The sequence below is a fragment of the Barbatula barbatula genome, assembly GCF_947034865.1.
Source record: "Barbatula barbatula genome assembly, chromosome: 22".
NCBI lineage: Eukaryota > Metazoa > Chordata > Actinopteri > Cypriniformes > Nemacheilidae > Barbatula > Barbatula barbatula.
Genome location: NC_136785.1, coordinates 1,948,818 through 1,963,556, shown reverse-complemented (window position 1 = coordinate 1,963,556; position 14,739 = coordinate 1,948,818). Strand labels below are relative to the sequence as shown.

Sequence of the window (14,739 nt, the reverse complement as noted above, 5' to 3'; positions counted from 1 at the left end):
CATTGATTATGGTGCCTACTCTGGCTTTGGCCCAATGATGAGCTGTGGGTTTTTCTGTTTCAAAGTGGATTTGTTTCATCATGCAGAATTTAACCAAGATGAAGACATTTAAAGACAAAGAAGTGCCAGTGGGCTTTTGTGACTATGTCACAAATTTTTTCTCTCTTTCACCTAGCCTCATAGTTCGATGTGAACTAAATATCATACGTAAAAGCCACAGTACAAATAGCCATAAAGAAATGCTGTGTTGAGACTGATTAATCTTTGATATTTTCATATCTTCCTTCTTTTGCTTCCTTTGTTCCTTTTTTTAACTATTTTGTTGTTTTAGCTGGAATATAGATACCTCAGTGTGTAAATAAAGCTGGAGATTTGATATGATATGATCAGGAACATGTTTACTGTTAAAAACAGGGCACGTGAGGATGACTGGACAGTTCAAGAGAAGCGAAAACAGAGAAGATACATGTGTCAAAAATGGTCTCCTGTTTCTCTTTGATAGTATCAGAGGCCTAAAAAACGATGTCCATAGCTGATGGAAAGGGAAGTTATTCTGAATTGAAAATATAGAGAAAAGTTGTAGACTTTGCCTGGTTTAAAGTCATGTAAACATAAATGCAGGTGATGCAAAATGAATGGATAAAATACCAATTAAAATATATATGAGATTTATTCAATGAGTTATTCAAATGTGCCATAAAATGTAAAAACAATAATTAGAACATTGGAATGCAGAAAAAGGAAAAATAAATCCATACAATATATCAGAGTGTGCTGTAATACATGCTGTCAATCGATGCTGAAAATATAAACGATATAAAAACAATAAAAATGGCAAGATTATACAAAATGATAAATAAATAGATGTTCTGATGAAGATAGGTCGTATTAATCTCTTTCTCTTATACTCTTAGGTAAAAAAATCATCTTTGCTAAAACTTAACCAGATAAAGGTATAGGCAGATAACACAAATGACTCAACCTTATTTACAGGATATTGTATATATATATATAATTATAAATAAAAAAAATGTATTAATCTGCACTTGTAATCTTTCATCAAAAACGTTAAACTCCTCTCCCCCTCTCTAAATCAACTCTTCACCACATGACATCAGCAACAAAAAACAGGAAGGTCTATACTGACTGTCCCTATATAAAGCCCAGTCCTACACTTTTTCAAAAAAATAAATGTATTGCAACAAATACAATATAACAGTGCTACATCACATGGACAGAGAGAAAGAAAGAAAAGAAAGAGAAAAAATACAGAAAAAGTCACTAAATGTCACTTAATGTAGTTAAGTGTTTTTAAACTGTTACGTGTTTTCAGAGCTTTTTTGTTATCCATTTGTCATGACATATATTTTAAAATCATTGATAAAATGTGAAATGCTAAGTTTACAAAAGGCCCACTTCGTTTAATGTATATGATATTTAACTATTATAACAAAAAAATTATAATGTATTGTTCATTTCTCTACATTACATTTAAAAAGTCAAAATACCTAAAAAACACAAATTTCCAACATACTTCCCAATTTTCTATTTATGTAATTTATAAAGTATTTCCAAAATAATCTTGTATAGATACAATGGTAAAACATGTGTTTTTTTCTAATTTCACGATGCGGAAAAAGTCCACCGCGACTTCCGTTTCATGGTGACTTTAAATATGAAGACGCTTTATAGATGCTTTTATTTTGAAATCCTCCCGTGGCGGGCGTTCGAGGCGTTTCCTATGATGTCTTGCTTCCATCTCCGCTCATCAGTTGACACGTGTGTTTGTCGCGCTGTGTTTAGCCTCACGCGGTCACTAGCCAGCAACAACTACCATAAACACGTGCTTTCGACTTTCCAATATACCCGGACATCATTTGACACAGTTTCGTTTTAAACATTTAATATAGCAAACGTGTTTAATCGGTTTTAAATGTGTTACCGTAGAGCGTCGCGCGAGGACCGGTGTGCGTTTTGACATGCCCGCGCTTGTCTGATTTTACGGGCCGGGCAGGAGGACCTCCGCGCGCTCATCATGGATAACGCATTTCCAGATCAGCTATTTCCGCAATTTTATATCGACGGACCGCCGGAGATCAAACCAAAACACGGTCATGGAGGCTGGGGCTCATATGGGAGAGTGTTTCTTTCCAGTGCTTATCTGGTGAGATATAAACAACATGGAGATGACAGCTCCACCCTCATAATAGCTTCCACACAGACTCTTTTCGATTATGATGTTCTTTATTCCCATAATGCAATGCATATGCATTGTAAGGGTTTTGGTTTGTCATTTTGAGTTTTCTTCTTTATATTTCTCCAGGGCATTCACACAGTCGTGGTGCTATTAAATTAAATTGTATAAATGTATCATATCTTTTGAATTTAGTTTCTGCGCACCAGAAATTGCCTTTAGTATATGCAATATTAATGGCCTAGCTCCAGAAACATTCCTTAATATAGATTTGTTTGTTATAAATAGTTAAGAACCTTTTTTAAATCTGTCCTCTGATGGAATAAACATGAACTTATCCACTTATCCAAAAGCACAATGCTGCAGAATGTCCACTTTTTAATAAATAGCAGAGGTGGAAGTACATTTTTAATGAAATAAGCGTGTTACTTTGGGAAAAAAAGATTATTCTTATACATTTTAATCTAAAATCTAGTAATTTCTTTGACTAAAGTGTAATATTGGGAAAGTACTAGATTTATAATGTGCTTAAACAGTACTTACAGTATCAAAGGTCAAACTAAATTATGTATTTTCCCCGAAAAAAGGGAGACTGAAAAATGATGTGTTAAAGTACTGTCAACGGTTAACGGATAGATAAATAATAGATCTCTCAATATTAATATAGTGTGAAGCTGTGGTCATAAAATAATCCACTTCGGCATTGTGTGTTGAATTTCCAGTGTGATGGTGATGGAGACATTCAGCCGTCCTTTCAATCTCAACACGCAGTTAAAGGAGACAAGTGGGTACCAGTCAAACCAGCAGTTATTCCTTTAATTCCACCATGTGAAGGTAAATGTTTATCATTATTAAGTGTTTTCAATTTTGCAATCATGATCTCAAATGAACACAGATATATTTTGTGTTGTCTATATTTTGATTGAACCTTTGTTTTTAAATCTTTGTAAAAGTGAAATGTAAGTGAAAAAAGAAAAATAAATTCATCATGAAATGAAATATTTGCCAGGTCAGTGTTTTATGATTTTCGAGAATATACGGCATTTTGGGTCTCTTGAAGCAAAAATATGTTGCGATACAACATGATCCAGACATTCTTCACACATTTTCAGTTTGTATTTCCTTGAACGCAGCTTTTCAAATCGTTGTTTTACTGATGTTTGTAATGTTGTTTCAATCTTCCCCAGATGCCAAACTCTCATATGGTCCTTTGCCAGACCCAATGGATTTTCCAGAGCATGTAAGCAAAATGAGTCAAAAGGAAAATGTGCATTTACCACATGAACACGTTTTGTTTAGACTTGGCTCTGTTTTTTCTTTAGTTGCAGTATTTTAATCAGCATCACAGTCTGGATGCTTTCTCCACAATGGGACATTTGCTTAAGGATCAGTGGTCTTTTAAACACAGTCACCCAGCGGTGAGTAAATTGTCTTGTTGTGGTTCAGAGCTCTGGTGCTGTCTTTGGCTGGTGTAGATTTTAACTTTGCAGATGGTTCTTGTATTCATCAGGAAGTTTTGAGTTTGATGTGGGTCAACAGATTTCTCGAGGGCTTGAGTTATAAAAGGTAAGAATATTTCTCCTAACTATCTCTCAGCAACATTTTGTTAGTGTTGGTTTGTCCTTGTAATTGCGGCACAATTCATTTTCATCTGCTTTAGATAATTTTAGATGTTTGAAAAGAATCAAATGTTGGGGTTTTAGGTGCCAGCTTTCGTATTACTGGGAGAAGATCCGTCGCACACATCATTTGCTTGGTGATTTAGTGAGCGATATTCCTCAATCGCTCCTCTCCGAACTCCTACATGAGGAACTGACAACGCAGAGAGAACAACAGGAGTTCTGCTCAGATCAGACAGGGGGCGCTCTGGGATACATGCCCCTTCATCAGAATGGGGGTGGTGGCGACGGATGTCTGATTTATCCTAGCGGGGCAGCACTGGACACGCTCAGTATCCTCTTAAATACAGTCTGTTTGATTCAGTGGTGTCATTAAATGCATTGACAGTTTATTATTAGTGCTATATGTTTTAATGTCTATTGTTTTGCATGTAGTTCCTTCACTCTTATCTCCAGACTTCCACAGGGTGGTGCCAGAGTATCACGTTGACAAGCCACCAAGTTTTTTCATGGACTCGAAACCTTTTGCCTTTGAGCTGAATGGAACCATTAGGCAGCTCAGTTTGGGCAACATGGAGGACGCAGGTAAGATGCAATGTGGAATTTGAAGTTTGATGTGTGCTAACTAAGGCCCAGCGCACAGAGTGCAATGTTAAATATTCCTTTATGATTGATTCTTGCCACACTGTATGTTAGACACTTAAGACATTTTAAAATTGGACATGCAGGAGTTTTACATCATAGGTTGTCGTATGAGAAACCACACTGCAAAACTTCTGTCGCTTGATGAATTTCATTGTAAGAAAGAAATATTGCAATCATATCAAACTAGCATAGAAAGCATTTAGGAGTGTAATAATGTGTTTGACTGTGTAGCAGCAACAGAGTATATGTGTAGCATTTGCAAGACTATAGTAATTATGGTTATGCCAATACAGATATATTAGATGTCCCCAAGTTCATTACCTTGTTTCAAACCAATTGCTTATTTTCTATAAGTTGTATCAGTTTATGAGAAGTGTTCCACCGTTTGACATTTTCATGCGTGTATGCAGGTAACGTGGCTGTTCGATCAGATTATTTCTGTAGCTCTTGGGTTCTGAGAGACGGCAGGAAGCCACATTTTCAGGAAGTCATCCGCACGAAGGAACGATTCTCCTGCGTCACCGTCAGGTGGGTTTGAGCCCTTACATCATAAACACAGCCACTTACAACAAGTGTAATTGGGTGACTTTGATGTACAGTGCTTGTTCATGAGCTTTCAAACACACTTAAATGTGTTCGAACATGTTGGGAAGCTCAAACAGGGCAGTTCACCTAAAAAAAACAAAATAGTTTTCCATTATTCACCCTCTGTGACTCTTTCTTCTGTGGAACACAAATGAAAATATTTTGACGTCTCTTTGGGTCAATGGGGTTGTTTGAAGCATGTCTGATGGTATACTTGATGTAGAGTAATTCAAATGACACAGAAAAACTTTGCATACTGGACTGATAAAGAGTTTCATAAGCAAACGTTACTGTACACTTAACGTACACTTTTGTGGCCAATTTAACTTCCAGTACACATTCCCAAACATGCCTGGAGATTATTTCTGATGACAGTCAAAAGAAACAGAAGAACCGTTACTTGGCAAAACCTCTCCAATGTTTTGAATTAAGACTACGATACCAAGCTCTACCGCTGGTTTGTTTAAATGCGACCAAACTACAGGACCCATTAAACAAATTGTTTATTTAATAAAATGAACATACAAGAAAATTCAACAAGTTGTATTTAATACAATTATACAATAATACAAATGAATGTAAAAAAATATAAATAGGTCTATTATTAGACACTAGCCAAACACAAACAGGAAGTTAACTCTGGGTCAGGCGTGTGTGTCTGAAACGGTCTGTACAAATGACTTCATTTTACTATTACTGGAAACAGAATGTCACTACATCCTTTTGAGCATTTTTTTCTTTATTTAACAAATAACTTAGTCCGTCAGTTAAAATAAGCTGAAATATGAATGAATTTTGCCTTATTGATGGGTTGTTCTGTTCTCTCTCTATTCAGTCCACATGTCCCGGATGAGCTGGTGGTGGCCACTGAACAGGGCTCAGCGTATCTCTGGACCGTGAGAAAAGGGTATGTGTGTTTAAGAACAGTCTGTACGTCTTATCAGCTCAGTGTTCATCCTCGACATATCAGTTACAGCTGCAAACTGTTCTTTAGTTTAATACGTCCAGCGCTTTTATCAATGTTTATCATATTAAATGTCTTTGTGTTAATCCTTAACAGGTTTACTTCTTCACGCAGTATTCATTTGTCCAAAAGTGCAAATGTCAAACCCATATGATTTCATGTCTTTGTGAAACAAAAAGAAGTTCTTACCAAGACATTCCCCCCATATAGTTAAAGTAGGGGACTGGGATACAAGTTCTAACATGACAAGGAACATAAATATGTTGTTGATGTAATTCATATGACCTCGTGTATGTGATGGGTTTACTGAAGTCATTCAAGAGCTTTATAAGGCAGATTGCTTTACACTTATTTTGGACTGCTGAAGCTCTGAAATGGTTTACAAAATGTGTTGATGTTACTGTGTTTGTGCAATGTCAGCTTTTGAAGACATTTTATTTAGGAGAAAGATGAATGGTATTGTTTTTTCTAAAGTTTGAGTTCCAAATGAATCGATTAAATAATACACCGTACTTTAAGTCAACAATGAGATCTTAATAATACACTACGTTTTTAAAGGCTTTTGTCGACAACACGAGTTCCACAGAAACCAAGCAGTTTATTTCCTGTTTGCATTCAAACCAACCACAGAGCAAACTGTGGTTCTCCAAAACCAAACCTTAGACCGCTTTCTTATACTCTTTGAGAACCTTTTCCAAACTTACAACTTAAGTATATGGTCTGTTGAATGTGACTCAACACTGAAAACTCATTGCATGATGTGAAGCAATTCCACATCACGTTACTGTGAATGTTAACCTCTCCAGACGTTTGTAACGTGTTTCTTTTACAGGTTGCAGAAGTTTCGGCAGGATGATCCTAGCCTGTCTATAAATGCAAAGTCGGCATGGCGATGGTGCGAGTTCTCATGCCACCCTCGAGTGATGGTTTTTGCTGACAGGACGGGTGCGGAGCTTACAGATGCAAGGGTAAAGTGTCCTATCTCTATTACATTAGTAGTGGCCTAAACTCAGTACAACAAAGAATGATCCATCAACATTGTTTGGTTTATTGTCTTAAAGGGATAGGTCACCCATAAATGAAATGTCTGTCATCATTTCCTCACCCTGTATTGGCTTGAAATAAGAGGGTGAGTAAATGATGACACAGAATTTTCATTTTTGGGTGACCTATCCCTTTAATCCACGTCTTGTTTTTAAATTGGGATTAAGTTTAATTAGTCTTTCCGACATGTGCTTTCTTCAGAATCGTGATTGTTGTCGCCCATTATTCCGGGTTGGAAAGACATCAGGTTGTAAGATGGGGGAGAGGGTGATTCTTACCAAGTACCTGAGCGAAAGCCACGCCAACCACCACCTCATCACTACCCAGGTAAAGATGTCTGAAGCCTTGCGTCAGCTGTTAGCCTGAAGGCAGTGAGTGTCTCATTGAGTAATATATCCATACATCCTGTGAGGTCATGTGATTACACATGTACTGATAAAACTAATTTAGGGACCTTTATCTTTATTCAAAACACTTTTTGTTGTATATTTTAAGACTAGACCTGTTATACTTTAGAGGTTTGCATTAGTAAACATTGTAAGAGTCAATTTTCTTTATGGTGTTTCTTAAAGTACTCTTGAGCTGAGGTTTTCAAACTCTTCTAATGCCAAGAACCCCCAAATATGATGCTTTTGCACGGGACCCCCTTTCTACAATGCATATTTATATTTTGAATAAAGAAACATTAATACTGTTAGACACACAGTGTGATATAATAATGGCAACATATTGTTTGTTGAAATGAAACTATAATAATCTTCAGTAGAATTGTATAACTTTAGCTGTCTGCAGTTTGAAAACGCCTGTTCAAGAGTAAACATCATGATATGTTACTAAAGAAGCCATTTGCTTATCTGCAGTTTTCAGCTTACATCATGGATGAGCGTGTTCCCTGTATCCCCATGCTGAAATGGGACCACATGATGGAATCCCAGCCGATGTTTGCCAGCGTTTTGCCGGAATCTACTTCAAACACCTGCAAATTGTTGCTGGGTGCTCCAAAGTCACAGGAGGTCATGTTATTGCAGTACAAAGGTGAGATGCATATATAATTAATTTCATGGTTTCCTGTACGCGGATGGTGAGAAGCTAAGAAAACATGCTACATTTCATATATATATTGTTTGAAAGTTCTGTTATTGATTCAATTAACTTGTTGTGCGTCATATACCATGAGGTTATGCAAGTTGAACCCCTAGCTTCATTTTGCATAAAACCTTGACTACGAAATGAATGTTGTTCTATGTGACACTAGGTGGGAGAGAGCATGCCTGTCAGACTCAGGGTCCCATTCAGAAGCTTTTTAGTCCCAGTGAGAGTTTAAGCCATTTAAACCTTCTTCTCCCTCATAAGAAACACATCGCTCAGAAGCGGCTCTGTGTACCTGCTGCAGGTAAGCACGCATCACACCTCAGACATAATTTCATACATTTAAACCCTACTGTTGTCTGTTCGATTTAAACTCTATAAATTATTTTACAGCTAACCGAATCTGAGTTTGGGGTTTCTTGTTTGTCCACATCTTGCGTCTTAGGTCTCGCAGCTATACAGAATAAGGACTACCTGTCTGTGTTCCAGCTCACCGAGACGGGAGACCTATTTTATCAAACGCTCCACAAACATCAGACCACCACCAATGAGAACCTCACGGAATCAATAATCGACAATGTCGACAAAGATCACTCCTCTACTTTGGAGACAAATGAAGACGCTCAAGAATCATCCAGCCGTTCCAGAGGATTTAACTTGACCAGCTCACCCACACCAAGCAAGGATCACGAAATCCAGGTGGCTTGGAACAAGTGGTTTCAACCCCTTTTCAAAAAGGCTGCTTCCAAAAAACAGCACCTACGTCATCAGCAAATCCAAACCAACGGCTTAATAGATGTAAAAGTCCCTGAAGCTTTTACACAGCAGAAGGATCGCTTGAAGAGTATGAAGAGAGACCTCCACGATGTCATGAGAAAGAAAGAGTTACTCATTCACAGGGTTACGCACCTGCCTCCTTTAAACGTGACCCCCGTTCCCGATCCTATAGATCCAGCAGAGTGGCCGGATGATCTGAGCCAGCGATTGGGAGCGGCGTGGGACGACAATTGGAAGGACTGGTGGGATGATAAACTGGGTTTAAACCGGGAAGAGAAAATCAAAGCGCTTCGTGGAAAACGGCTCAGAGAAAAGCAGGGGCGACGGAGGCTCCCCTCGCTTTCGGGAAGCTTCACCACGTCGGTGAGTTACCAGGACGATCTGTATGAAGGGTCGACTGTTGCGAGTCAGTATCTCGGTTCGGACGAAGAGGATTTGGAGGACTCTCAGGGCATGAACGAGGATGAAGGAACATTGGAGATGGTGACAATTAAGCCAGCCTTAACCCCAGGGCAAGAATCTATCAAATCTGTCCTAAGAACGCCTCAAAAATCAGAGCACAAAGATCTTTTGGAGGACTTCACCAGGTCTCCACGACTGACAGAACTGGGAGTTTTACCTTTAGTCAACACAACGCCAACCAAGCAAGCATCAAAACGAAAGTCGTTTGACTTCGGTTCTTGGTTTGGTTCCCAAAAATGTACTCAGGAATCTGAAGAGGAAGGAGTACTTTCTTTTTCTCAGATGTCTTCCTCATCTCAGCTCTCCCTATCGTCCCCCAAAATTCCCAAAGTCAGAGGTCTCTCGCAATCCTCCCAGCCAAAGAAAAAGTCTCGCATGGGTTTCTAAACGGTGGCTGCAAACCAGGAATGCTTCAAGGCAAGTGACCTACTTTTTGTTTGGTGTCGAATGTTGTACTGTACAGGGGCGGGTTGTGTTTAAAAGAGAAATTTGAGACTGTATTTTTGTTGCGTGTGTGCATGAAAGATGGCACTGCGTGTGTTTTTAATGAATAACAAATGGACCAATCTGTGTGTGGTCTTTAACTTAATTCCTTTCCGTTTGCTTCATTGCTTCTTTGATTTAATGTTTGACTTAACAAAACATGTTTGCTTGATTTACGATGTGACTTAATATCACGTTTCTTCAATATTATAAAGCTCTAGAGCAAATTTTGAGCATATCTGTTTTCCATTTTTTGCTTTTGAGGGATAGTTGTGTTAAGACAATGGATTGGATGTGTTAACACTGGAATTTATGATAGCCATGCAACTATTCAATAGTTCTTGTAAATAACAGAGGGACATGAATTTCAAAATAGCTTTTTATTCCTGAACATCTTTTTTTCATATTACTATGAAAAATAATAATAAGTTAATATCTACAAGATGCTATACATTACGTATATGCATTTTTACATTATACAAATGTACATTTTTATATAGACATTTTTACATTTTAAGGTTTTTTAGGCTTTTTTGTGCAACGCACATTTTCAACATACAGTAATTGTTCATACACGCACACATCGGCTAATGTGACACTTGTACTAAATTGGCAAATAGGTTAACGACATCACACTCACATACACACAAAAATAAACAAACACGCTTTTTTTGTGAACACCGTGCACACTGCAGTGAGTCTCTGACTGTATCACCTCAGAAAAGCAGCAGTTCTTCAAGTGTTCGGCTTTCTCCGGTCACACATTAACAATCATTTTGCAAAACTGTGGAAAGCACCAAAGTACAAGTCCTAGGTTGTTAAATAACAGTCTACTGTACCTTGGATATGTGCAATTGAGCTGCCTGGAATGTTGACAAATCCGGACATGCTACTACTAACACTGTGGCTACATGGATGTCTTTTTTTACTTTGTTTTAAAACGTAGCTGCCACTGTTGCGCAAAGCTGATATTATCACTTTAGCTTAACATGAGTAATTAAAAGAGATGTTTACAGTATGTTGACAGGCTTTGATTAAGCCCGAAAAGTTTTAAATACAATTTTGGACTCTGCGGTTTCACTGAACCCAGGCACAATGGCACCTTGCTGTTCAACGCTAGGTTTTCAACCAAGAGAAGACTATGATATCAGGGTAGATAACACAGAAGCCACGTTCATCTGTAGCTTCCAGAGTTCTCTCGATCACTGCTGGTTGTGCTCCTCGGCAACTGGTTTACAATGTATTACAGCCTGCGGTGCTGGGACAGGAAGTTAGAAGGGAAGTAGGTCCCTTCTGCGTCACTTCCTAGGGAGCTGCTCAGACTCTCTTCCCCAGAACTCAAGTCTTCACTCGAATCCTCACTGTTGTAGGAAACAAACACATTCAGATATCTTGTACGTTTCATGCTGACCCAACCTCACACACCTTTCCTTACTCACAGGTGATGATGCACAACCGACGTCAGTTTGTAAATACGCAGTATTCTCCACCCACATTCCATTGCTACACCTAGTTTGGTGTGTATACATATTTTTACCATTAGTAGACTCAAAGTTGTAAGTCCTGTTGGAATTTTCAATTTGTAATTGGCTGTCAGTGAGCACTAGGAATGATTTGGCAGGGGACTTTTTTGAGAGTACCGGCTATATAGGACGTGACAAACCATTTGTAGTTATGACGTAACACCTTTAGTGAACATGACTGGGTTGAGCGTACAGGAGGAACTTCAGCCTGTGATGACAAGCCCAAGGTTGTGACGTTAACGCGTGCGTCAGTGGGTTAAGTAATGTCAGTGTAATGGAAAAAACAAGTTGTGTCTGGTGAAACCAGGTGGAATTGATGGAAGTTGTGATGACCAATATGAATGTTTTGTTTATGCGTTTAACCCTAAATCTTCCATTTAATTGCAATATGTTTCTGATATTCACGTGTTTCTCCGCAGGTGAACTGTTTACCTCTCGCTCTCATCCCAGACCCCCTCTGGGATGGTGGGCAGCTCGGGAATGCTGCAGTAGCTGCTGTGCAAATTCTGTGCCGTTCTCCGCGACACGATCCAGACCAGTTTCCTGTGGTCAGGTTTGGAACATTCAGGAGAGGAATACTCCCTCATACACTGGTCTACCAGACCTCGCCAGTACGCCAGGTCAGCTTCAGAGATCTACACAGAGCACACAGACACCAGCTTACATAAGGCCAGGGCACAGAGCCAGCGTAATTTTGGAAGGGACCATCTCGACCGAGCCAATAGTCTGCTGGCCACAGGATATGTCAAAGGATTTTTAAGAGATGTTAAACCTAAAGGTATTTTTGGAAACGATGGTGATTATTCTTATACTTTCTTTCTTGGACTGACCGTGTTTTGGTTATATCGATTAAACTAGTCACAGTTGTAAGATTGTGACTTTAAACTAAACAGAACAGTCTCGTGGCATTATTAACTAACTCTTGAAATGGGTTATTACTGTTGGAATGTCTGATCTATGTATTTACCTTCAGATGTCTCTGTATGCTGTGGGCGATCTCTAGCAGATCTGATGACTTTAAGGCATCAATCTCTTGCATCAAAAGAGATAAGGCAAGCACCGAAGGCTATAAAGAGAGAAACAAATTTAACATTACGTTTAACTTACTCCTGATGTCTTTATCTGTTTTGTGGTTATTCTTACTTTTGCTTTGGAGAAAACGATTCTGCACAGGCAGGCTTTCAACTCGGCTTCTAGTTTGTCGAGATTCAGGACGTTTTTCCTGGAATAAAGAGAGATTTACATTAGAAACAAGACCGAATGTGCAATAAGTAATGCTTGTGTGATAGACTTAAATAAGCATATATATTGTTAAGATGAGCTGTTTGTCATTTAACACGCTGTCTAGTGTGCCATAAATCAGATGATGTGTTTGTGACCGCTGACTGCCTTTACTGTGACTCATATACAGTCAAATGTTCCTCATTTTTTCAATATTTTTTGCCAACATGTTTGATTCTTACCTGCTGGAGGTATGTGAAAGTACGATAGCGTGGTATAAATGCAGGAAGGTTAAGGCTGTGACGGCTTTAAACTGGAAGTTCAGTTTTTCCGAAATGATCTTTTCCATGCGGCTGAGGTCCGAGACTGTAAATTTGCACTGGCTGATGCGAATGAGCTCGTGGCTTGAGGAAACGTTGCACTCTTCCTCGGTCACCCGGGCGGCGATGTGGAGACAGCTTATACTGATACATGCCAAATGCTTTGGCTGGACCTTAAGTTAAAACACAGCAGATCGGTTATAATGGCTATTTTAATTGCAGATCGGGACGGTGGATTGTGTTTGCAATGGTCAACTGTTTACCTTCATCATGGCTAGAAACCTATCCAGCAGGTTTACGGCCAGTACAAAGGTCTGAGTGCTGTAACCGAAGAAACTGGTCAAGCTCCAGAGATCCTCCACTCGAGCATCTCGACGTTTGGCTGAAATGCCATTACCATTCTGTGGGAACAACAAAACATATTTGAACCATTAGGTATAATGCAGAATACAAAATCATTTTTCGTAAGTTTGACTTTTCGTCATTTAATATGAGGTTCACGACGTAAAATACAGTGTTTATTTAAAAGAACGTTTGTTTGTTTGTTCCAATAGCTGCAGGGAAGTAGTTTAAAGCAAATCACCTCTTGGGTGGATTCGATCAAACTAAGTCCAGTTTCCCTGGGCAGGTAATAAACCTCCTGCTCCAAATTCGCCCTCAGCTCCTTCATCAGTTTGAAGGCATCCATGTTTTCAAAATTTCTGGGTTTTGCTTCTTCAAAACACCTTTAAAAGGACATAAAAACAAAGTGAGTAAATGCAGTTCACCCGGGGCGGTGGGTCAAGGTTTGCCCAGCCCCCTCTGCTCAGCTGAGCTTCGGTGTCGGGTTGCGCTGGTAAACGCCTTCTTACAGCCAAACAAAATAAAATGCCACAAAGCAAAACGATTGAAAACGTTTATATGTAAAAGCTTTATATATATAAAAATCATGACGTCAACGATGGGAATGAAAGTGAAATGTTAAGTAGATTCCGGTTGATCCGTCAGCTGGAAAATACCTCGAACAGCGGGGGGAGGGGTTGAGTATTTACACTGCTGTACAGTGTTTCTAACAGTAAATCTAAATCATTTAAGACCGTTTTACATTAAAATAAATCTACAATTTTGGTACCTCGCGTATCTATTCGTTCGAAAGTTATTTATTCAGAAACCGATGTCAATGATGCGGTCACTGGATTATAAACATCAAAGACGACCGACGAACAAGAAATTCGGATTTTTTTTAATGATCATCAATGACACACGATTTATCGATGGAATGTTATAAAGTATCGTTTAAGTAAAACAACAATGTAAACAATAAACGTTACTAAATAAAAAGATTCCGCCTTTAAACACAACCGTAACCGAAGATCGGGCTATTTTCAGGGTAACGATAAAAAACAACAACTGGACATTTAACAGAGACTGTGTCTAACGGCGTATTTTGAATGTCAATCGTGTTAAATGATTACATTACATAATCGTAAATAAATATACATTACCAGAAATGTTAAAAGGACATATTGCGTCTGTATATCCGAGTATTTCGTCTGTTTTCCTGAGCTTCTCTTTCCTTTTGTTGATGTTGATTTTGGCTCCGCCCAATGGGCCTGTCACGTAGGAAGCGTAAGTCTCCAAGTCTCTGTGTATTGATTCATTTATGTATTTTATTGCGTCAACGTTCATCTTCTTTACATTAAAAGGCCTTTCCTTTATATAATTTCTACGATATATTATTATTGCGTGTTGTGTTTATCTTTTCACAGACATTAAAACCTTCGAAAACTACGGGTTTGCCTCAATATATAGAAAAGGTAACGGACCAATAGGA

At 38.6% G+C, this 14,739-nt stretch overlaps 2 protein-coding genes across 2 annotated transcripts; one reads left to right on the top strand and one right to left on the bottom strand.

The window, feature by feature from the left end:
- Positions 1–1,729: 1,729 nt before the first annotated feature.
- Positions 1,730–12,272, top strand: taf1c (TATA-box binding protein associated factor, RNA polymerase I subunit C). Its single transcript, XM_079486307.1, has 15 exons — positions 1,730–2,164; positions 2,917–3,028; positions 3,382–3,434; positions 3,517–3,612; positions 3,705–3,760; positions 3,898–4,145; positions 4,270–4,398; positions 4,869–4,986; positions 5,879–5,950; positions 6,840–6,975; positions 7,253–7,378; positions 7,912–8,086; positions 8,307–8,444; positions 8,586–9,796; positions 11,805–12,272. Exons 1-14 carry the CDS (start codon positions 2,036–2,038, stop codon positions 9,764–9,766), a joined length of 2,769 nt encoding a protein of 922 aa, XP_079342433.1. The 5' UTR covers positions 1,730–2,035; the 3' UTR covers positions 9,767–9,796; positions 11,805–12,272.
- Positions 10,225–14,520, bottom strand: ccng2 (cyclin G2). Its single transcript, XM_079486308.1, has 8 exons — positions 14,411–14,520; positions 13,510–13,651; positions 13,190–13,327; positions 12,849–13,099; positions 12,529–12,607; positions 12,353–12,451; positions 11,818–12,020; positions 10,225–11,223 (listed from the first exon to the last, which is right to left on the bottom strand). The coding sequence occupies exons 2-8, from the start codon at positions 13,612–13,614 to the stop codon at positions 11,106–11,108; spliced, it is 993 nt and encodes a 330-aa protein (XP_079342434.1). The 5' UTR covers positions 13,615–13,651; positions 14,411–14,520; the 3' UTR covers positions 10,225–11,105.
- Between the last annotated feature and the right edge of the window lie 219 nt (positions 14,521–14,739).